This window comes from Myotis daubentonii, chromosome 21, assembly GCF_963259705.1.
Source record: "Myotis daubentonii chromosome 21, mMyoDau2.1, whole genome shotgun sequence".
Lineage (NCBI taxonomy): Eukaryota > Metazoa > Chordata > Mammalia > Chiroptera > Vespertilionidae > Myotis > Myotis daubentonii.
The window spans coordinates 556213-579625 of NC_081860.1; the positions used below are offsets into that span (position 1 = coordinate 556213).

Below are 23413 nucleotides of genomic sequence, written 5' to 3' on the forward strand. Positions count from 1 at the left end.
CTCTTTCTCCCTTCCTCTCTGATATTAATAAAAACAAAAAATATTTTAGCCCTAGCCGGTTTGGCTCAGTGGATAGAGCGTCGGCCTGTGGACTGAAAGGTCCCGGGTTCGATTCCAGTCAAGGGCACAGGCCCGGGTTGTGAGCTCAATTCCCAGTGTGGGGCGTGTAGGAGGCAGCCGATCCGTGATTCTCTCTCATCATGGATCTCTCTCTCTCACTCTTTCTCCCTTCCTCTCTGACATCAATAAAAACAAACAATATTTTAAAAATAAAGGAATTGATTAAAATGAAATGACATCAAGAACTTAGTTCTTCAGTGGGCAAAGCCAGGGTTCAAGTGCTCACAGCCAGGGGCGACCAGGGGCCACCCGCCCAGATCGCATAGACAGAGAACATTTCCTGGTCACGGGGAGTTCCCCAGGGCAGAGCTGCTTTCTTCGGAGCTGAAGGTAACAGTGAAGCCCCCACTTTTCCCTGCACCCCTCCCCGCCGCAAGCGGCCAAGGGCAGACAGAAATCTCCCTGGGACCAAACGTGTAAGCACGAGGTATCGGTTCAGTCCAGAGGGAGGGTCTCAGGGTCACCCTGCACTTTTCCTCTCCACTGGAACCGAGAAGGGCTGTAAAGAAGATAAAAACGAATCGATGGGCGTGGAGGTAGTCAGGGAGGGCTGCCTGGAGGAAGTGGCATTCGCATTGAGTCCTTCGTGGTAGTGACAAGGCGGTGGCCCCTGAGGATTGAGGGATGGGCATTCCACCGTGGGTTCATCTTGGTCCGCAATGACCATGCCTGTCCTTTCCGGGAAGTTTCTGAGAAGAAGGGGAGATGTGAAACAACGATTCGGTGCAGGGGGTGGGGTACCATGTGGATCCCTCAGCCCCCTCCCCTCCCCTTCCTGTCTGAACTTGTTAGAGGTTCTGGAGGGTGCAGGCAGCTTTCTAGAGAACCCAAGGCCCTGTGTCTGCTTCTCCGAGCGTCTTCTTTCCATGAGGAGGTGGAGGGAAGAGAAATTGCCAGGGAGCTGAGTTGATGTGCACACATTTGGGGGCAATAAAGCAATGAGACCTGTGTGTGTGTGGAGGGGGGGTGGGGTGGCTCTCAGACGGATCCTGACAGGCAAGAGCTGCCATGATTCTCAGCACACACTCCCCCAGCAGGCGAGGGAGAGGAGGGGGACAGGGGGAGGGAGGGAAGGAGGGGGGAGGCATTCCCCAGGAATGCCTTTCATGTGGACCCAGAGCAATTCCATGACGGGGGCATTTTCCCAGAGCCCAGCTGGGGAACAATTCGTCCAACAGAGCATCTCCCTGGGAGGCATGAGCCCGGGGCCCAGGAAGGCCCTGCTTCTCTCCAAGTTCACGCCCCAGCGGGGCTGGAAGTGGCCGGAGAGGACTGGCCACCTTGCTGTCCGGTTGGGGATGATGGCCCCCAGCTAAGCCATGAGGGGCTGGCCTGGTCCTTCCTTCCTTCCTTCCTTCCTTCCTTCCTTCCTTCCTTCCTTCCTTCCTTCTTTCCTTCTTTTTTTTCATTGAATTCAGAGAGGAAAGGAGAGGGAGAGAGAGATGGAAACATCAATGATGAAAGGGCATCATTGATGGGCTGCCTCCTGCACACCCCACACTGGGGGTCGAGCCCGCAACCCGGGCGTGTGCCTTGACCGGGAATCGAACCGTGACCTCCTGGTTCCTAGGTCGATGCTTAACCACTGAGCCACGCTGGCCGGGCCTCAGCTGCCTCTTCATTGAGGTCACAGGGTAATTTTCAAGGAGCACGGGGGGCCCTGGATTTGTCCATCAGCTCATCCTTTTTAAAAATATTTACTTTATTATTATAATTTTTATTTTTTGTTCATCCTCAACTGAGGATATTGTTCCATTGATTCAGGGAGGGGGGCCATCGGAGAAAAACACCTGATGTGAGGGAGAGACATGGATTGATTGCCTCCCACATGACCCCCGACCTGGGCCCGGGATAGAGCTCAACCCAGATCCTTGGCCTGGGCTGGAATCGAACCCGGGACCCTTCAGCCACATGCAGACATTCAGCCGCGGAGCCAAATCAGCCAGGGGCCTGTGCTCCTATTGATGGAGCCCTGACTCCAGGGCGGGGCCAAGAGGTGCCTGGGGCGGGGCCAAGAGGAGCCAGGGCGTGGCCAAGAGGAGCCTGGGGTGGGGCCAGGAGGAGCCAGGGCGTGGCCAAGAGGATCCAGGGCGTGGCCAAGAGGTGCCCAAGGCGGGGCTAATAGGAGCGAGGGCGTGGCCAAAAGGAGCCAGGGAGGGGGCCAATAGTAACTGGGGCGTGGCTAAGGGGGGCCAGGGCGTGGCCAAGAGGATCCAGGGCGTGGCCAAGAGGAGCCTGGGGCGGGGCCAATAGTAGCCAGGGTCTGGACCTATAGTCCGGGGCGGGGCTAAAAGGGGCCCGGGGCGGGGCCAATATGATTCTGGGGCGGGGCCAAGTGGGGCCCGGGGCGGGGCTAAGAGGAACCAGGGGAGTGGCCAAGAGGGGCCTGGGGCGGGGCCTAGAGGGGCCCAGGACCCAGGTCCCTCCCTGCAAGCATCGTGTCCTGTTTCCCGGGGGTGAGGCGGGGGGTAAGCGCCCCGGTGAGGGCAGCACCCCTGCAGGGAGGCGGCGAGCCAGCGCCTGGCGGGCGAGCGGGCGGCTCCGGCTGCGAGGGCGGCCTCCCCCGCCGACCGCTCCGGGCCTCTAAGTGGTTGCAGATGTGCGGTGAGCCGCCCCGCAGGCCAGCTGCTGCCGCGGGGAGCGCCCCCGCCCCACTCGCTCGCCCCCCGCCGCCCTGATCAGGGGAGGGCCGTGCGCGGAGGCGGGAGCAGAGGGCACTTGCACCGGGAAAGCGCTGAGCTGTCTGGGGGGGCGGGAGGAGGGGGGGCTGTAATTACGGGCAGTTTGGGAGGAGATTTCGCTGGCATTCTTTCCCCCCAGGAGGATGTTTTGCAATGAAAAGATGGAACAGCTTGGCCCTCTCCGATGTGCCCAACAGGCATTGCCAGGCGGGCGTCTAGCTCCGAGGAGGCAAGACAGGCTCACGGGGCGACATTTAAAAGGACGAAGGAAGGGGCACCTCCTACAGACAGGTCTCCCTCCCCGTCCCCGACTCCTGGAGGCAAACACCGTGACTCTTTAAAAAAAAAAAAATATATATATATATATATATATATATATATATATATATATATATATATATATATATGTATTTGGCCCCGGCCGGTGTGGCTCAGTGGATAGAGCCGTCAGCCTGCAGACTGAAGGGTCCCAGGTTCGATTCTGGTCAAGGGCACAGGCCTGGGTTGTGGGCTCCATCCCCGTCGGAGGCGTGCAGGAGGCAGCCGATCCATGATTCTCTCGCATCGTTGCTGCTTCTCTCTCTCTCTCCCTCTCCTTTCCTCTCTAAAATCAATTTTAAAAAATGGTTTTAAAAATATGTAGTTTCTTGCCCTGACTGGTTTGGCTCAGTGGATGGAGTGTCGGCCTGCGGTCTGAAAAGTCCCAGGTTCGATTCTGGTCAAGGGCATGTACCTGGCACATCCCCAGTAGGAGATGTGCAGGAGGCAGCTGATTGATGTTTCTCTCTCATCGATGTTTCTAACTCTCTATCCCTCTCCCTTCCTCCCTGTAAAAAATTAATAAAATATATTTTTAAAAATATGTATTTTCTTGATTTCAGAGAGGAAGGGAGAGGGAAAGAGAGACAGAAACATCCATGACCGCCCGCCTCCTGCACACCCCACACTGGGGACGGAGCCTACACCCTGGGCATTGGTCCGGTGGGCTGTGTCCCCCACCGACCGGGAATCTAACTGCTGACCTCCTGCTTCATAGGTGGACACGCAACCACTGAACCACACGGGCCCGGCCCTCACAGGCTACTGTTTCCCCAGGTCCTGGGGCAGCTGGCTCGGGTGGGTTCAGCCCACGGCAGGTACCTGGCCGCCCTGGGGGACAGCCCCCTCTCCAGGGCCCGCAGCCAATGCACTGGCCTGTCACAGGAAGGGCAGACTCCATGGAGGGCAGATGAACTCCCTCACTTTCTGAATTAAATAATTGTGATTTATGTGCCTGGAAGCCTTTGCTGTGGCAGCCGATGAAATTATGCTTCGGGGACCGGGTGGTATTGGCTGCGTGTCTCAGAGGTAGCGTTAGAGGAAAAGAAGACAGTGCGGCCTGGCCAGCGTGGCTCAGTGGTTGAGTGTCGACCTATGAACCAGGAGGTCAGGGTTCGATTCCTCATCAGGACACATGCCCGGGTTGTGGGCTCGATCCCCAGTGTGGGGCGTGCAGGAGGCAGCCGATCCATCATCCTCTCTCATCGTGGATGTTTTTCTTTCTTTCTTTTTTATAGGTTTTTTTTAAATAAATATTTTTATGATTGAAACAAAGTTTCATGTATCAAGGTTTACCCACACTATAACTGACACACTCTGGTATTTTGCATTGTATTCAGTTTGTTTTTATTTTAAATATTTTTTTATTGATTTCAGAGAGGAAGGGAGAGGGTGAGGAGGGTGAGAGAGATAGAAACATCAATGATGAGAGAGTATCATTGATTGGCTGCCTCCTGCATGACCCCTAATAGGGATTGAGTCTGCAACCTGGGCATGTGCCCTTGACCGGAATCAAACCTGGGACCCTTCAGCCCCCAGGCTGACGCTCTATCCACTGAGCCAAACTGGCCAGGGCAAGGTTTTTTAAAAAAATATATATTTTATTGATTTTTTACAGAGAGGAGGGGAGAGGGAGAGAGAAACATCGATGAGAGAGAAACATCGATCAGCTGCCTCCTGCACACTCCCTACTGGGGATGTGCCCACAACCAAGGTACATGCCCTTGACCGGAATCGAACCTGGGACCCTTGAGTCCTCAGGCCGACGCTCTATCCACTGAGCCAAACCAGTTCCGGCTCATCATTGATGTTTCTATTTCTCTTTCCCTCTCCCAACAAAAAAAATTGCCCTAACTGGTTTGGCTCAGTGGATAGAGGGTCGGCCTGAGGACTCAAGGGTCCCGGGTTCGATTCCGGTCAAGGGCATGTACCTGGGTTGTGGGCACATCCCCAGTGGGGGGTGTGCAGGAGGCAGCTGATCGATGTTTCTCTCTCATCGATGTTTCTAACTCTCTATCCCTCTCCCTTCCTCTCTGTAAAAAAATCAATAAAATATATTTTAAAAAAATAAAAATAAATAAATCAGCAACCAGGCCCATGACCGACCGGGGCAGGAGTATCTGTGTTTCCGAGACGTCTTGGCACAGGGCTCCAGCCTGGCTCCTGATCTCAGCGCTCTCCTCTCTGGAGACCCCGTCCCCCTCGCTGTGGCCTCAGCCCCTCTCCGGCCTCCGATGGATGGCGGTGCGGACGGAGGAGCCCGAGGCTGTCACTCACCTCCGTGGCTCAGCTGCAGGTCACCCTTGCTGGGCGCCCCGCTGGGACTCCAGCCTGGAGGGTCACCTGCCTTGTGTCGGCTGCCCTCGGAGCAGCAGGCGGCGGCTCACCTGACCGGACTCCTCTCCGTGCCGGAGACAGCCCTTCTCCCGCTGGGCTTCTCATCAGCGAAGATCCCCTAGGGCAGCGCCGGGCTTGGAAACGCACAGGTGAAGGAGACACAGCCTTGTCCCCGGTCTCCATAGGACTTCTATTTTATTTTATTTATTTAATTTAATTTAATTAATTAATTTATTTATTTTATGTATTTTACTAGAAGCCCGTTGCACGAAGATTCGCACAATAGGCCGTCCTTCCCCTGGCTGCCGGCACCGGTTTTCCTCCGGCACCTGGGACCCAGGCCTTTGGTCTGGCTGCAGCGGAGAAGCCGAGCCTCTTCAGTCGTCAGTCTTCACTCCGCACCTGTGTATGCAAAGTAACTGCCATCTTTGTTGGGTTAATTTGCATAGTGCCTCTGATTGGCTGGTGGGCGTAACGTAGTGACACCAATTTGCATGTGTCTCTTTTATTAGTGTAGATTTTATTTTATTATTTTGTGTGTTTTTTTAAATATATATTTTTATTGATTTCAGAGAGGAAGGGAGAGGGAGAAAGAGATAGAAACATCCATGATGAGAGAGAATCATGGATTGGCTGCCTCCTGCATGACCCCTATTGGGGATCAAGCCCGTAACCCGGGCACGTGCCCTTGACCAGAATCGAGCCCAGGACCCTTCCATCTGCAGGCCAACACCCTATCCACGGAGCCAAACTAGCCAGGGCTATTTTACTTAATTAATTAATTAATTAAATTGATTTCAGAGAGGCAGGGAGAGGGAGAGAGAGAGAAACATCCATGAGGAGAGAGAATCATGGATCGGCCGCCTCCTGCAGGTCCCACACTGAGGGGGTGAGCCCGCAACCCGGGCCTGTGCCCTTGACCAGGAATCGAACCCTGACCTCCTGTTCGCCGCTCAACCACGGAGCCACGCCGGCTGGGCCTTGTGGGACGTTTTCCAGGGTGCCTCAGGGTTCCACAGGGAGTGGCCCAGGGAACCAGGCGGAAACAGCGTGACCTTTTGTGACTCAGCATGACCTTTTATGACTCAGCCTCTGAAGATTTCCAACACACTCTGAGGCCAAAGCAGACAAGTCACAGAATCCACCTCTTTTCATTTATTTTATTTCATTTTAGTGCGGAAGGGAAGGAGAGAGACAGCAAGAGAAACATCGATGTGAGGAGAGACACATTGACCGGTCGCCTCCTGCTCACACCCCAGACTGGGGCTGGGAATCGAGCCTGCAACCAAGGTACATGCCCTTGACCGGAGTCGAACCCAGGGCCCCATCAAACCAAGGGCTGAGGCTCTATCCACTGCGCCAAACCGGCCAGGGCAGAACCCACCCCTTGATGGGCGAAGAAGCAAAACAAAAAAAAAAGAAAAAGAAAAAGGAGCCATGCCTTAAGGCGACCACAGAAGGTTTTCTGGAAGGCGGAGGCACCCCTTGAGCTGAATTTGGAAGGCGGAGTAGACGTTTGCCACATGGACCAAGCCGGGAGGCCTCCCGGGCTGAGGGACCAGCATATGCAAAGGCCCTGGGGCACCAGCGGAGATTGCATCGCATGAAATAAATCCCATCAGATGTGCTAGGATCCCGCCCAAGACATCCTTCCTGCCAGCTCGCCTGGCAGCCACCCCCTGCTGGTCCAGGCCAGACTGCCAAGGCCCTGCTGTGCCCCGGAGCTGACCCAGCCCCTCCCCGGAGGGCTCCCCCTGATCAGGGCCCCAGTGGCCAGTCCGTATCCCAGCGGCCTGGCCCTACCTGGTCCCCGGGCTGCAGCGAGCTCACGGGAGATGCCACCGGGGGAGGGTTGCAGGGCGCTGAGCAATGGAGATGAGGCCCATGTTCTCAGCTCCAGCTCTTGCTGCAGAAACCCCCGGGGCCCGGCCAAAACTCTCTCGGTTTTGGTTTTTCAAAGAACTAACGGCTCTGTGTGTCCATTGGCTCCAACCGCAACAATTCTTTCCATAGTGGTTCGTTCCTTTGACTGTAGGGATAAAAGCTCAGATGAGGTCCAACCAATAATAAAAGGGAAATCAGTGGTTCTTGTAACGAGGCTGTTATAGGAGGGAATCCTGGGGTTTCACCAGGACCCGGATTCTCTCTCTTTCTCACCATTTCTCAGCTGTGCATTGTTCTGTGCTGGCTCCTTTTTCTTTGTAAAAAAAATTAAAAATATATATTTGTATTGATTTTATTATTTTTTAAATATATATTTTATTGATTTTTTAAAAATATATTTTATTGATTTTTTACAGAGAGGAAGGGAGAGGGATAGAGAGTTAGAAACATCGATGAGAGAGAAACATCGATCAGCTGCCTCCTGCACACTCCCCACTGGGGATGTGCCCGCAACCAAGGTACATGCCCTTGACTGGAATCGAGCCTGGGACCCTTCAGTCCACAGGCCGACGCTCTATCCACTGAGCCAAACCGGCCAGGGCTATTTGTATTGATTTTAGAGAAAAAGGGAGAGGGAGGGAGAGATAGCAACAGCAATGATGAGAAAGAATCATGGATCGGCTGCCTCCTGCATGCCCCACCTCACACCCCCACTGGGGACCGAGCCCACAACCCGGGCATGTGCCCTGACTGGGAATTGAATGAACTCTGACCTCCTGATTCATAGGTCGATGCTCAACCACTGAGCCATCCTTTTTAAAAACAATCATCTTTTTTGTTGTCGTTGTGAATCCTGACCTGAGGCTATTTTTGCGTTGATTTTTTAAAAAAATATATTTTTAGGTATTGATTTCAGAGAGGAAGGGAGAGGGAGAGATAGAAACATCCATGATGAGTGAGAATCACGGATCCGCTGCCTCCTGCACGTCCCACACGGGGGATCAAGCCTGCATCCTGGGCCTGTGCCCTTGACCGGAATCGAACCTGGGACCCTTCAGTCCGCAGGCTGACGCTCTATCCACTGAGCCAAACCAGCTCGGGCTGCGTTGATTTTTAGAGTGGAAGGGAGGGGGAGAGACAGACAGGTGGGAATCTTTGTTTGCCTCCTCACCTGGCCTGGGACAGGCTCCGTGAGGTGACTGTGGGGGGGCAGGGTGTCTGAGAGGCCCTCCCCGGCTGGGAGGCAGAGGGGCGCAGGTAGGATCTGCCCCGTGGATGGGAGGAGACAAGCTCAGAGGGAATGAGACTCTGCTGGCCTGATCCGAGCATCTGCCTCGCCTCGCCCAGCCTCTGCAGACTTTGCCCGCGGGAAGGGGCCTTGAATGGTGCACCCACAGGGCCACCAATCGCCCGGCGCCCCGGACGGACGGACGGACGGTCGGACGGAGAAGGTGCTGGGCTCCCGGGGGCCTCCCCGAGGAAGGATTGCCAAGCCTGGGCTCCTGGGCTCAGGGCTTCGTTCCTGATTAAAACCAGACGCAGGCGCCTGGAGCCCTCGGTGAAACTAGATACCTATCGACGCGGGCAAGGGAAATAGAGTGCGAGAGGGAGGCAGGCTGGCCGGCAGCCCGCGGGCCGGGCAGGGAGGCGAGCTCTCCGTCCCAAAGGCCCCCAGGAGCCCTCGCTGCGGGGAGCGATGACAGCCCCAGACCCAGGGGCCCCGAGGAACCACCCCCTTTCCCTTGGCTTTCTTCCCGTAGAAGACTTGCCTCTAATCCCATTACCAACTGTTATTAATTGGGGGGCGGGGTGATTTCGCCTCTCTGAGCCTCCGTTTTTGTTTCTTTTTTGTTTGTGTGTTTTTTAAATATACATTTTTACTGATTTCAGGGAGGAAGGGAGAGGGAGAGAGAGAAGCATCCGTGATGAGAGAGAATCACAGATCGGCTGCCCCCTGCACGCCCCACACTGGGGATGGAGCCCGCAACCCGGGCCTGTGCCCAGATGGGGAATCAAGCCCTGACCTCCTGGTTCCTAGGCCGAGGAAACTCAACCGCTGGGCCACACGGGCTGGGCTGAGCCTCAGTTTTGTCATCTGTACAATGGGGGTGAGACCAGCACCTGCTTGCTTGGCGTGTGGTCGGATTCCCAGGGGTGCGGTGTGAAAAGCGCTCCGTGCAGGGCCTGGAGCACAGTCAGCCCTCATTAACGGTCCCTCCCTCCCTCCTTTCCATGAAAAGCCATTTGATGCCATTAAACCACAAGCAGAACCCCCCATGGTCACGGCCAGGAAACTATGTCACGTCCTACAGCCGGGGGTGCGGTCCCAGCTCTGCCATTCGCACACCCACTCCAACGACTTCCCTCTCTGAGCCTCAGTGTCCTGTTTTTGTTTTTTTAAATATATTTTTTTTATTGATGTCGGAGAGGAAGGGAGAGGGAGAGAGGAACATCAATGATGAGAGAGAATCACGGAGCGGCCGCCTCCTGCACGCCCCACACTCGGGGTGGAGCCCACAACCTGGGCCTGTGCCCTGACCGGGAATCGAACCCTGACCTCCTGGTTCACAGGTCGATGAGCCACGCCGGCCGGACCTCAGTGTGCTGTTTGGACGACGGCGACACGGATGGTACCTGCCCCGCCTGTGCCCAGCCCCGGGGCACGTGAGAACTGCACGGAGCAGGCATCTTGGCGGTTAGGATTCTCGCTTCCTCCCGCTGCCTTCTTTCTCCTGTTTGATCGTCTTTTTCCGAAGTCATGAGTCAGACTCCCCGGGGTCACAGAGGGTGGGGGCGGGAAGAGACCCCTGGGACACTTGGCTCAGCTGTGCTCGTAGAAATCCCTCGGGGACACAGAAAGTGAGACTTCCAGGCTCCGGCCCAAACCCAGAGATGCAGAAGCTCTGACTTTTTTATTTTTTTATTTTATTACTAGGGGCCCGGTGCACGAAATTCGTGCACTGGGTGTGTGTGTGGGGGGGAGTGTCCCTCAGCCCAGCCTGCCCCCTCTCACATACTGGGAGCCCTCAGGCATTGACCCCCATCACCCTCCAATCGCAGGATTGGCCCCTTGCCCAGGCCTGACGCCTCTGGCCTAGGCGTCCGCCCGGGCAGCGGGGACCCACAGTTGCAGCGGCCCCGCGATCGTGGGCTTCGCTTTAGGCCTAGGCAAGGGACCCCTAGCTCCTGGGACTGCCAGCTTCGACCGTGCCCAGCTCCCATCGCTGGCTCCACCCCTACTTCCTGCTATCACTGGCCAGGGTGGCAAAGGCGCCTGATTCTCCGATCATGGCTGGGGGGCAGGGCAAAGGCAGCCCCAGGGCCGCCTTGGCCCTGCCCCCCAGCTCTTAGCTCCCCCCTGGGTTTCCGATCACTGTCAGTGGCAGGGGGCTTCTTCCTGCTTTCCCTTTCGCCTCCCTGCATTGTGCCTACATATGCAAATTAACCGCCATCTTGTTGGCAGTTAACTGCCAATCTTAGTTGGCAGTTAATTTGCATATAGCCCTGATTAGCCAATGAAAAGGGTAGCTCGTACGCCAATTACCATTTTTCTCTTTTATTAGTGTTGATTATTTTTTTTTATATTTTATTGATTTTTTACAGAGAGGAAGGGAGAGAGATAGAGAGTTAGAAACATCGATGAGAGAGAAACATCGATCAGCTGCCTCCTGCACATCTCCTACTGGGGATGTGCCTGCAACCCAGGTACATGCCCTTGACCGGAATCGAACCTGGAACCCTTCAGTCTGCAGGCCGACGCTCTATCCACTGAGCCAAACCAGTCTCGGCAACTCTGACTTTTTTAAATGAAATGATGTTTTAGCCCTGGCCGGTGTGGCTCAGTGGATAGAGCGTCGGCCCGCGGACTGACGGGTCCCGGGTTCAATTCCCAGTCAAGGGCACGGACCTCAGTTGCAGGGTCGATGATCCCTGGCCTCGGTGGGTTGGAGCCTGTGCGGGAGGCAACCCATCGATGGGTCTCTCTCACGTCGATCTTTCTCTCTCTGTGTCTCTCCCCCTCCCTTCCACTCTCCCTAAAAATCAATGGAAAAAATATCCTCGGTGAGGATCAACAACAGCAACCACAACAAATAGAAATTTTGTCTTAAATGACACAAGGAATAGGTGCTCATTCTAAAGAAATCCCAACGATGCAGAAATGAGGGCGGGCAACACCAGCCAACCCTCAGAGGTCAGAGGTCACTGCTGCAAACAGCTCGGTGCTCGATGGCTAGGGCAGCGGTTCTCAACCGTCCTAATGCCGCGGCCCTTTAATACGGCTCCTCATGCTGTGGGGACCCCCAACCATGACATTATTTTCGCTGCTGCTTCATCACTGTCATGTTGCTACTGTGATGAATCGTCATGTAAATACCTGATGTGCAGGATGGATTTTCATTGTTACAGATTGAACACCATGAAAGCATAGCGACTCATCACAAAATCAATATGTAATTATAGATGTGTTTTCCGATGGTCTGAGGCGACCCCTGTGAAAGGGTCGTTCGGCCCCCAAAGGGGTCGCGACCCCCAGGTTGAGAACCGCTGGGCTAGGGTTTTGTGTTTTTCCTGGGAAAACTTAACCGTATCGTTTTTCTTTTTCCCTATTTTTTTAAAATATATTTTTATTGATTTTAGAGAGGAAGGGAGAGGGATAGAGAGATAGAAATATCAATGAGAGAGAATCATGGATCGGCTGCCTCCTGCATGTCCCCTACTGGGGACCAAGCCCACAACCCGGGTATGTGCCCTTGGCCAGAATCGAACCCGGGACCCTTCAGTCCGCAGGCCAACGCTCTATCCACTGAGCCACACTGGCCAGGGCTCTTTTTCCCTATTAAACAAGATTGTCACTCATAAAAAAAAACAACAACAACATAGCTTGGACATCTTTCTTTTTAAAAAAAAATATTTTTATTGCTTTCAGAGAGGAAGGGAGAGGGAGAAAGAGAGAGAAACATCAATGATGAGAGAGAATCATTGATAGGCTGCCTCCTGCATGCCCCCGACTGGGGATCAAGCCCACATCCCAGGTACATGCCCTTGACCGGGAATCAAACCCGGGACCCTTCAGTCTGCAGGCTGATGCTCTATCCACTGAGCCACACTGTCCAGGGCAGCTAGGATATCTTTCCAGGTTAATTTACATGCATCTACCTCATTCTGTTTGGCAGCTGCAGAGAATGCCATGAATTGGCTGGTGGAGATCGACTTCACCGTTTCCCTGTTGGACGTTTTGGGTTCTCCCTGGTGACCCAGCCAACCCAGCTCTGCTCACATCTGGCGACCTCTGCCCCACACAGTTGGGCACTGAAGGTCCAGGGAGGGGACGCAGGCAGGCCAGGGCCCCAGAACCAGGTCGTGGCAGGGCCAGGGGCTTTCAGCTCTGGTCTCCTGGCAGCTCGTTGCATCAAACTCTACGACCACATTTATTTTTTTAAAAAAATATCTTTATTGATTTCAGAGAGGAAGGGTGAGGGAGAGAAAGAGAGATAGAAACATCAATGATGAGAGAGAATCATGGATACGGATGGACTGCCTCCTCCTGCACGCCCCCCATTGGGATCGACCCCGAAACCCCGGGCCTGTGCCCTTGACCAAGGGAATCGAACCCTGACCTCCTGGGTGGATGCTCAACCGCTGGGCCACACCGGCCGGGCTCTGTTCCATTCTTTGGGAGGAATGCATTCGGCATAATTCCTGGGCCAAGAGCCAGTTCTCACGAGGATTCTGCAAGCATGATGTGCGATATTCGCTGCAAGTGGGTAATTTGTCTTTCTGGGAAAGTTTCCTACAGGCGTGGAGACGTGTACTTAATAAGCAAAGAATAGATGACAGTCGCCGTTTTTATGATTCCATTTGTTTCCTCGAGGGAGGAAAGCTCATCAGTTATGGTGAGTGAGGGGGGGGGTTCGGGGTCCCTCGGGGGGGATTCGGTCAAGATCTCCCTGAATAGCCCGGCTCAGGGCGAGTGGGGTTTCGGGAATTCCAGCATAAGAAAGCGTTGGCTTCGGAAACAGCGTGCAGGGAAAACATATTGAGTCATAAACTCTCACAAGGAGCATAATGAAAAGTGAAAACTGTGAGAAACTTTGGGAAAAAATCCAATTCCCAGGAACACACCGAATCAAATGAGCCTTAGTGGTTTTTCCCCCTCTTCCCTGCTATCAGGAGTCAGTTCGGAGAAGGAGCGGTAGTAAGTTCTCTTTGACCACCTTTAACAACAACAACAACAAAAAAAGGTGATTCTCTCTCATCGGTGGTGTGTCTATCTCTCTCTCTTCCTCTCCCTTCCTCTCTCTGAAATAAAATTTTTAAAAAAATCTATAATAATAAAAGCGTAATATGCTAATTAGGCCAGACGTCCTTCCGGATGTCCTTCCAGATGACCTTCCGAAAGGAGCCGGGGCTTCGAGGAAATCCTGGGTCCCAGGTGCCAGAGGGAAGCCGGTGCCGGCAGCCGGGGGAAGGAAGGCCTACCCTTGCACGAATTTCATGTATCCGGCCTCTCGTTTTTTTGTTGTTTGTTTTTTATATATTTTATTGATTTTTTACAGAGAGGAAGGGAGAGGGATAGAGAGCCAGAAACATCGACGAGAGAGAAACACTGATCAGCTGCCTCCTGCACACCCCCCACTGGAGATGTGCCCGCAACCCAGGTACATGCCCTTGACCGGAATCGAACCCGGGACCTTTCAGTCCGCAGGCCGACGCTCTATCCACTGAGCCAAACTGGCTAGGGCTCGTTTTAAAATAAAACCAAACCCCGAGTGGGAAACTTGACGGGACAGACAACCAGTTTTCCCAACAAATATGCAATAAAAATTAAAACGCGTCCTGGCCGGTGTGGCTCAGTGGACAGAGCATCAGCCCTGGGGACCGAAGGGTCCCGGGTTCGATTCCGGCCAAGGGCACGGACCTCGGTGGCAGGCTCGACCCCCGGCCCTGGTCGGGGTGCGTGAGAGAGGCAGCCGATCGATGTCTCTCTCTCACATCCGTGTTTCTCTCTCTTCCTCCCTCCCTCCCCTTCCGCTCTCTCTGAAACAGGAAAACACAAAAAAATAAAATGAGGCAGAGGGGAACTTCTAGATCAGCGGGCTCTGTGCCGGGCCAGGACAGGTCACAGGACTCGGGCCCTGCCAATCACTGTGCCCTAACCCTGTGCCCTAACCCAGCTGTGATTGGACCCTGCTGTCCCCTCACCCCCCCAACTGCCTAACGAAAGCAGAATGGGCAGTCCGGCCCCTTGTCCGGGGGTCCCGATCGCTTCCCCGGCATTCCTCCCCATCACGGGAGATCAGCACATTCCTTAAAAAAAAAAAAAAAAAAGGCTTTGTTGTTCTTTTGAATTTTTTACGAGTTTATTGGAGCCAAACGGACGACATACAGCCGGGTGGGCAGCATCTCAAATGCTTTTAAGAAACCAGCTTCATGAAGAAGGTATAATTCAGGGGGCTCCTTGCCCCTCCCCACGTGGGAGTCTGTCCTTGTTCTGCGATAAATTTCCACCTTGGCCATCCAAAGCGAAATCAAATTAAAAAAAAAAAAAAATAGGTAAAATCCACACGGCACGCAATCCGCCCGTTTTAAACGCCCGGCTCTGCGGTTTCCTGTGTGTTTGTTTGCCCAGCTCCTCAGCCATCACCCCATCAATTGCGGAGGCTTTTCATCACCCCGAGAGGAACCCCCGTCACGGTCCCTCCGGTCCCCTGCTGCCCTCCCACCGCCTCCGGCCTCGGGCAGCCACCGCGGCGCTCTGTGCCTCTGGATCGGTTTGTTCAGGACGTTTCGTGTAAACGGACGCGGTCCATGTGGAGCTGGGGGGTGGGGAAGGTCCGGCCCTGGAAACCATTTGGTCTGGCCCTGCCAGGCGCGAGGGGTGAGTTGATTAAGTATTTGACCAAAGATAGCGGGCTAATTTTTTTTTAAATATACTTTTTATTGATTTTTTTTACAGAGAGGAAGGGAGAGGGATAGAGTCAGAAACATCGATGAGAGAGGAACATCGATCAGCTGCCTCCTGCACACCCCCCACCGGGGATGTGCCCGCCACCAAGGGACATGCCCTTGACCGGAATCGAACCCGGGACCCTTCAGTCGGCAGGTGGACGCGCTACCCATGGAGCCACACCGGTCAGGGCTCCCTACGTCATACGCCATCTGTGACGTGTGCACACGCACCTGTGTTAAGGCTGAAGACGACAGCAGCGATTCCCGGACTGGGTTCCCTGGGACACTCACGTGCCCTGAGAGGTGTAGCTTTTTGGAAAATGACGAAGAAACGGGATTCAAGGGAACCCCTGATGCTAGGGTCCCCTCACCCCCCGAGAGGCCTCCTTCCTCCAAGAAGCCATCTGGCAGCCCGGCCGGCGTGGCTCAGGGGTTGAGCGTTGACCTACGAACCAGGAGGTCAGGGTTTGATTCCCGGTCAGGGCACAGGTCCGGGTTGCGGGCTCCATCCCCAGTGTGGGGCCTCCAGGAGGCAGCCGGTCCGTGATTCTCTCTCATCACGGATGTTTCTCCCTCTCTCTCTCTTCCTCTCTGAAATCAATAAAAACATATTGATTAAAAGTAAAAGAAATCCAGATCATTATGTCGCATCTCCTATCTTTCAAAAATAAACGTTGGCAACTGCACGGTCCACGTGCATGTGGGGACCCGTTCTCTTCCTGGCTGTGTCCTCGGGGGTGACTCCTGTGGCCGGCACCTCCCCCCTCTCCCCTTCCCCCCACCCCGGCCCCCCTTCTACCCTACCCCCTTCCCTCCCCTGCCCCCCACCTCTCCTGCTTCTAGACTCCAGGTGGGCTTGGCCAGTGAGCACAACAGATAGAGACTGAAAGGTGGGAGGTCAGAGGTCAGGACCCTTAACACCCCAGTTCCAAGCAACATCAGAGACCCCCCTGCTGTCCCCCCTCCCCCCGCGCCTCCTCCCGCCAGCATACACGGGGGCGTGGGGGTCAGTGGCTGTTTCTCTCCGTGAGCGACCACAGTTCCTACTCGGTGGCCCTCTTTCAGGCTATAGCACCAGGCAGGGCCCTGGGCAGCCGGCTGAGGCTGAGCGCAAGACCCAGGCCAGCGGAGGGCTGGGGGCGGGCACAGTACAAGGAAGGCAGACACCTTGTCCGGCCAGCGAGGCTCAGTGGCTGAGCGTGGACCTAGGAACCAGGAGGTCAGGGTTCGATTCCCGGTCAGGGCACAGGCCCGGGTGGCGGGCTCCATCCCCAGTGTAGGGCGTGCAGGAGGCAGCCGATCCGTGATTCTCTCTCATCATGGATGTTTCTATCTCTCCCTCTCCCTTCCTCTCTGAAATCAATTTAAAAAAATGTTTTTTATCCTCACCCGAGGGTATTTCCCCATTGGTTTTTAGAGAGAGCGGAAGAGAGAGGGAAAGACAGAGAGAAACATCGATGTGAGAGAGACACATCGATGGGTTGCCTCCTGCACGCGCCCCCACCCAGGGCCAGGGAGGATCCTGCCACTGAGGTACGTGCCCTTAACGGGAATCAAACCCAGGACCCTTCAGTCCGCAGGCTGATGCTCTATCCACTCAGCCACACAGGCCAGCGCTGAAATCAATCCTGTATCATAAAAGGCTAATATGCAAATTGTTCGCTCCACCAGGAGTTTGACCAGCGCCGCCCCCATCTCACCCCTCCCACCCTGATCGGGCGGTTTGGCCGAACCCCACCCGTGCACGAATTCGTGCACCAGGCCTCTAGTAAAAATAGTTTTAAAAAATCAGGGGGAGACGCCCGGAGATGTGTGCAACCAGTTTAATGATGATGAAACCGTGCAGATGCCAAACTACGGAGCACCAGGGACAGGCCCGGCGGAGGCCTGGGGGGACCACTACAGCTCGGGCAGGGGGAGAGGGGGCCGCCTGACGCTGACACGGGGAGGGGACGGCAGCTCAGACCTATGACATTCCTCGGACGGGGGTGGGGGGAGGGGAGAGGGGACATGCATCGCGCTGTCCACGCAGGAGGCCGCCTTCACTCCCGAACGTAAATCCTCGTGCAGACCACGTCGTCGGCGCCGAAGGTCTGCGAAGGGAAGGGAACGGTTACCGCGGATCCCTGATAAGGCCGCTTACTGCCCCGTTAAAACCGCTGCGAAACAGACGTTCCATTTCCTGCGCCATGTGCTCTTGTTCAGCGCCAAGTCGGGGTTTTTTTTGTTGTTTTCTCTTTCGTTTTTTTCCTCCCTTAAGCCCTGTGTTGGCAGCGAGGCCGCCAGGGTAGAGGGTTATGTGACGGGCCGTTCTCCTTTGCGTCTGGAACCGGCACGTGCGCTGACACCAGCAATCCCGGCTCCCCGGATTCGGTTTTGCAATTAAATGGAAAGTGCCTGGCTGGTGTGGCTCAGGGGTTGAGCACCGACCTGGGAACCAGGAGGGTCACGGTTCGATTCTGCCAGGGGTTGCGGGCTCCATCCCCAGTGCGGGGCGTGCAGGAGGCAGCCGATCCGTGATTCTCTCTCATCACGGATGTTTCTCTCTCTCTCTCCCTTCCTCTCTGAAATCAATGTATATTTATTTACTATTATTATTTTTAAAATAACACTCTTATTTTTTGATAACCCTCACCGAGGATATTTTTCCACTGATTTTTAGAGAGAGTGGAAGGAAGGGGGAGAGACAGAGAGAAACATCGATGTGAGAGAGGCCCATCGATTGGTTGCCTCCCCCACACACCCCAGCTGGGGCCGGGGATCAAGCCTGCAACCGAGGTACATGCCCTTGATCAGAATTGAGCCCAGGACCCTTCAGTCCGAAGGCTGATCCTCTACCCACTGAGCCGAACCAGCTAGGGCCTCTCCTCTTTCTAAAAAATAAAATATTTTTATTGCCCGACCTGGTTTGGCTCAGTGGATAGAGCTTGCGGACTGAAGGGTCCCAGGTTCGATTCCCGGTCAGGGCACCTGCCCGGGTTGTGGGCTCCATCCCCAGTGCGGGGCGTGCAGGAGGCAGCCGATCCGTGATTCTCTCTCATCATGGATGTTTCTGTCTCTCTCCTTCCCTCTCCCTTCCTCTCTGGAATCAATAAAAATATGTTTTTAAAAAGCATTTTCATGGGAATAGTTTTAGGATAGAGCCCCCGCTCTCCAGTTCTGAGGCCCCCCCCACCCTCCACGCTGTGTCACCCCGAGACACTTCCCACATCAGCCCGATGTCCGGGCCCTCCGAGGCCACAGGGGTCTGTGAGTGCCGGTGGGCGTGAGGGATGGATGTGAAGTGTCTCTAAGCCCCCCCCCCCCCGCCGCCCGCCCAGCGCTGACCACATACATTTCGGAATTCTTTCCCAGGCAGGAAAGCGGGCAGCGAGAAGGGGAAACAGTGAAGGCTGGGCCCTCAGGGAGCCAGAGGCTCCAGAGCTGGGGGTGGGCAGCCTCTGAGAGTCAGCGCAGGGGTGGGGCGGGCCGGATGCTGACCGCAGCCACCTCCAGCCCCTGCTCGGCCCCACCGCACAGCGACGTCCCCTGGGCTGTCTGCCCGCGTGTTAACCCGGGGCAGACAGTGTCTCTGAGCCCCGAACGGTGAGGTGGACGGGCGCCCGGGGGGGGGCGGGCACCGTCCGGGGATCTGGGCCAGGACTCACCAGGATGAGCTCGTCGTTGGCCAGCTCTCGGGTCCAGTAGGTTTTGGGGCCGTCGCCCTCCAGGAGGGTCTGTGTGCAGTGGATCTTGTTCTCGTTCTCCCAGGTGGGCAAACTCTGGGGGCGGGAAAGGCAGGGGCGACACGCATCACATCCGACCGTGGCAGCCGGAGCCCGCACAACCACGAGGGGCCAGGCAGGGCCGGCCGAGCAGCCAAGCAACACGGGGTCCCTGTCAGCAGGGCTCCGGCCCCTCCGAGGCACCCGAGTCCACATAGGGGCGCTGGCTGCCGATGGATGGGGTGTCTATATACCTATTACACGCACACGCACACGCGCACACGCACACACGCACCGAGGCAGCAAAGCCTCCAGCAGGCTCGGCAGCTCCAGGGATAAAATTGAGAGCACGCCACCCTTCGTTCATGGACCCCCTTCCCGGCGATTTTGTTTTTGTTTTTTTAAATAGATTTTTATTGATGTCAGAGAGGAAGGGAGAAGAAAAGAGAGATAGAAACATCCATGATGAGAGAGAACCATTGATCGGCTGCCTCTTGCACACTCCCCACTGGGGACCGAGCCTGCAACCCGGGCATGTGCCCTTGACCGGAATCGAACCCGGGACCCTTCAGTTCACAGGCCGACGCTCTATCCACACCGGCCAGGGCCCGGCGATTCGGGTTTTAAAGGTGAGAACCTCCACACGTCCGAGCTGCAAAATTTTCCGACGGCTGAGACACCACGTTCGTGACCACATCCGCGGGCAGAGAAGGGGCTCTGCTCCCCGCACGGATTCAGGGAGAACCCCTCCGCTTCTGGGCGCCCTTGTCTGATAAAATGGGGTGTCTCTGGCTCTGAGGATAAAAACTTGGGGGTGCCCAGCCGGCATGAGCTGAGCATCGACCTGTGAACCAGGAGGTCAGGGTTCGATTCCAGGTCAGGGCACAGGCCCAGGTTTGCGGGCTCCATCCCCAGTGGGGGGCGTGCAGGAGGCAGCCGATCCATGATCCTCTCATCATGGATGTCTCTCTCTCTCTCTCTCCCTCTCCCTTCCTCTCTGACATCAGTAAAAATCTATTATAAAAACAAAACAAAACTCGGCCACTTTCCAGGTTACCTCCCTCCAGAAAAAAAAAGTAAAAACCGCCGAAGCCGGTTTGGCTCAGTGGATAGAGCGTCAGCCTGCGGACCGACTGAGAGGTCCCGGGTTCGATTCCGGTCAAGGGCATGTACCTGGGTTGCGGGCACATCCCCAGTGGGGGATGTGCAAGAGGCAGCTCATCGATGTTTCTCTCTCATCGATGTTTCTAACTCTCTCTATCTCTCTCCTTTCCTCTCTGTAAAAAATCAATAAAATATATTTTTTTAAAAAAAGTAAAAACCCAACAAAACAGCCCTCTAAGCAGCGGTTCTCAACCTGTGGGTCGCGACCCCTTTGGGGGGTCGAACGACCCTTTCACAGGGGTCGCCTAAGACCATCGGAAAACACATCTATAATTACAGATTGTCTTTGTGATTCATCACGATGCTTTCATGGTGTTCCATTTGTCACAATGAAATTGGGGGTCACCACAACTTGAGGAGCTGTATTAAAGGGTCGCGGCATTAGGAAGGTTGAGAACCACTGCTTTAAAGGGTCCTCCTGCTGCAGGAGGTGGAAAGCAAAAGAGGGGGACCCCCTGCCGTCTCCCCCTGCGTTTGCACAAAGCAGAGCTGTCCAGGGGGCTGGGGACCCAGGACACCCCGGCCTTTTTTTTAACTGACACACGGGCAGTAGGTCAGGCAGGACGGGGGACAAAGCCCCACCCTCCGGCTTAAATCGGAATGACCGTCTCAGGCGGTAGCCACTGTCCGGGTCCCCCCGGCGAGCCCTGCCTGCGGTTTGTCCAGGCGGAGTGGCGACAGCGGCTCCCACCCCCCACCCCCAAGCCTGGCCATCATTTCCAGGCCGTGCCAGCTCCAGGGGCCCAGCGCTGCCCTGGGGGTTGGTGAGCTCCGGGGGCCGCGTCTCCTCTGGGTGTCCCGGTCCCAAGCCCTGTGCCCAGCGATCCCGCCCCGCACGTCAGACTCAGGGAAGGAGAAAACAACGCCTTCTCTCTGGAATGTGACCAGCTTTTCTTTAAAAAAAAAAAAAAAAGAAAAGAAAAGACAAAAATACCAGGGCAGCCCTGACTGGCTTGGCTCAGTGGATAGAGCGTCGGCCTGCAGACCGAAGGGTCCCAGGTTCGATTCCGGTCAAGGGTACCTTTGAAATGTTATGTACTGGAAAGCCCACTTATGTTTCTAGAACAGGTTGGATTTTATGCAACCTTTTTTCCTTGAATTAACAGCAATAAAAAAATGGGGAAAAAAATACCAGGGGCGGGAAGGCATTTAAATGTCACTTTTAAAGGAAGTGGCCATCGGCCCTGGAAAGACTGGAGTGACCAAGCCTCCTGGTACTCCGGGGACCACCCCAATGCAAACCTGCCCACCTGCAACCGGAAGGGGCACCCCCTGGCTTACCCCCCTCCACACCCCCGCGTGCATCTGGGCCGATGGACAGAGATATGCTAAACTCTTGCCCTGGATGCTTGAAAAAGAGAGAGAGAGAGAGAGAGAGAGAGAGAGAGAGAGAGAGAGCGCCAGCCCTTCGTCCATCCCCAGCCAGAATCCCCTTTCGATTCCACCTTTCCTTTAAGAAACCGGAGAAGGTGTGCGGGAGAGGTGCGGGGGGCAGGGAAGGGCCCCCCAAGACTGCCCAAACTGGCCCCGAGCGTCTCCAGGGGCGCAGGGACGCGACCCCAGAGCTGCGAATCCACCTGCGACAGAAAACGTGGCGGCCCCGCCACCTCCTCCGGCTCCTGCGCCGCCACCCGCACCCGGGTCGCCCGCCCGCGCGCGCGCGCACCACGCGCTGCAGGAACCCCCGCGGGAACACGGCGCGCGCGCGGCTCTCCCCACCCGGGGAGGCGGCTTAAGGGGCCGGATTGGAGGCGAAGGGGCAGGGCTTTGGGGCTTTTCCCCTCCCCAAGCCGAGGACTCCCGGCTGCACCGAGGTCTGCAAATCGCCGGTGCACACGCCCGGCGGGGGTGCGCGCGCCACAGGCTGCAAAGCGGGGGTAGCGGGGGTGGCGGGGGGGGGGGGGCGCGCGCCGCCCGCCCTGAGCTCACCCTGCACTTGCGTCCGTCCACCGTCTCCTCCTCGAAGCCCTCCCCGACCTTGAAGTTGATCTCGGTGGTGCGCACGGTGGTGGACGTCTTGATGTAGAAGCGGTCCCCGTCCTGGCGGATCTCCACGTGCGGCTTGGACGCGGCGGCCACGGCCACCTTCCGCAGCATGGCGTTCACACCTGCGGGGCAGCGCGCGCGCCGCGGGCTGGGGGTTGCGGGGTGGCGGGGCCGGGGGCGCCGCCCACACCCTCCGCCTGCAGGTGGGCGCCTCCGCAGGGGGCCGCTCCGCATCCTGCAAACCCTCCCCCCGCCTCCCAGGCACCTCCCCGCTCCCCCCATCTCCATCTTCCAGCGGAGAAACTCAGCGAGCGAGCGAGTGAGTGGCTGTCCCCGGGAGACGCATCGAATTCGCGGCAGGGCCTGGGGCTCCAAAGCGAGACCCCACATTTCAGGCCCCTGACCCACCTCGGACCCCAGGAATCAGCTCTCCCCCGGGTGCGCCAGGCACAGGCGCGAAAGGTGGAGCCGTCGGGGAAGGCGCCCCGCAGACACCCAGCCTGGGCGCGGGCGCGGGCGCGGGCTCCACTCCCCGCGCCTCGGATCTCAGCTCCGCGACTCTCTCCTGCGGGGGGTGTCGGTCCCCAAAACGCAGCCTCTGCGAACGCGGGGCACCTCCCCGGGGGAGCAGGCGCGCCCGCTTACCCAGAGCCTTCAGGAGCTCGTCGAAGTTCTCGCTGCTTCGCATCTTCCAGGTGCCGGCGAAGTTGGGCATCTTGGCGGCGGCGGCGGCGGCGGCGGCGGCTGCGGGGCGGCGGGCGGACTCGGAGCTGCTCGGCGGAGACTGCGCTCTGCGCCCGGCGCGCGCCCCGAGTCTATGGAGAGCGCCCCCACCCCGCCCCCTGCGCCCCGCCCCCGGCCCCGCCCCTGGCCCGCGGCCCCTGTGAGCCTGGAGACCCCAGCCCTGCGCCCTCGCTGCGCCCCACCCCGGGCGTTGGGATCTCCAGGGTGCGAGCCTGGCACCAGCGCTCCGAGATGCACCTGGGAGAAGGGGCGCCCTGCCACCCGCTCCCCAGGCTCCGTTCTTGGGGGGTTGGATGGGACAGGACGGGGGCACGGAGGGATCATTGTGGAAGCTGGGTGGTGATCACGTGGGGGGGGCATTACACCATCCTCTCCACTTAAAAAAATATTTTTTTATTGCTCTGGCCGGTGTTGCTCAGTGGATAGAGCCTCCGCCTGGGGACTGAAGGGTCCCGGGTTCGATTCCGGTCAAGGGCAGGTGGCTGGGTTGCAGGCTCCCCGTCCTGGTCGGGGGTGCGGGGAAGG

The 23413-nt window shown here is 56.5% G+C and overlaps 1 protein-coding gene across 1 annotated transcript; it reads right to left on the bottom strand.

The window, feature by feature from the left end:
• Positions 1 to 17095: 17095 nt before the first annotated feature.
• Positions 17096 to 22921, bottom strand: CRABP1 (cellular retinoic acid binding protein 1). The gene is made up of 4 exons (XM_059678399.1): positions 22790 to 22921; positions 22088 to 22266; positions 18938 to 19051; positions 17096 to 17383 (listed from the first exon to the last, which is right to left on the bottom strand). Exons 1-4 carry the CDS (start codon positions 22857 to 22859, stop codon positions 17333 to 17335), a joined length of 414 nt encoding a protein of 137 aa, XP_059534382.1. The 5' UTR covers positions 22860 to 22921; the 3' UTR covers positions 17096 to 17332.
• Positions 22922 to 23413: the final 492 nt, after the last annotated feature.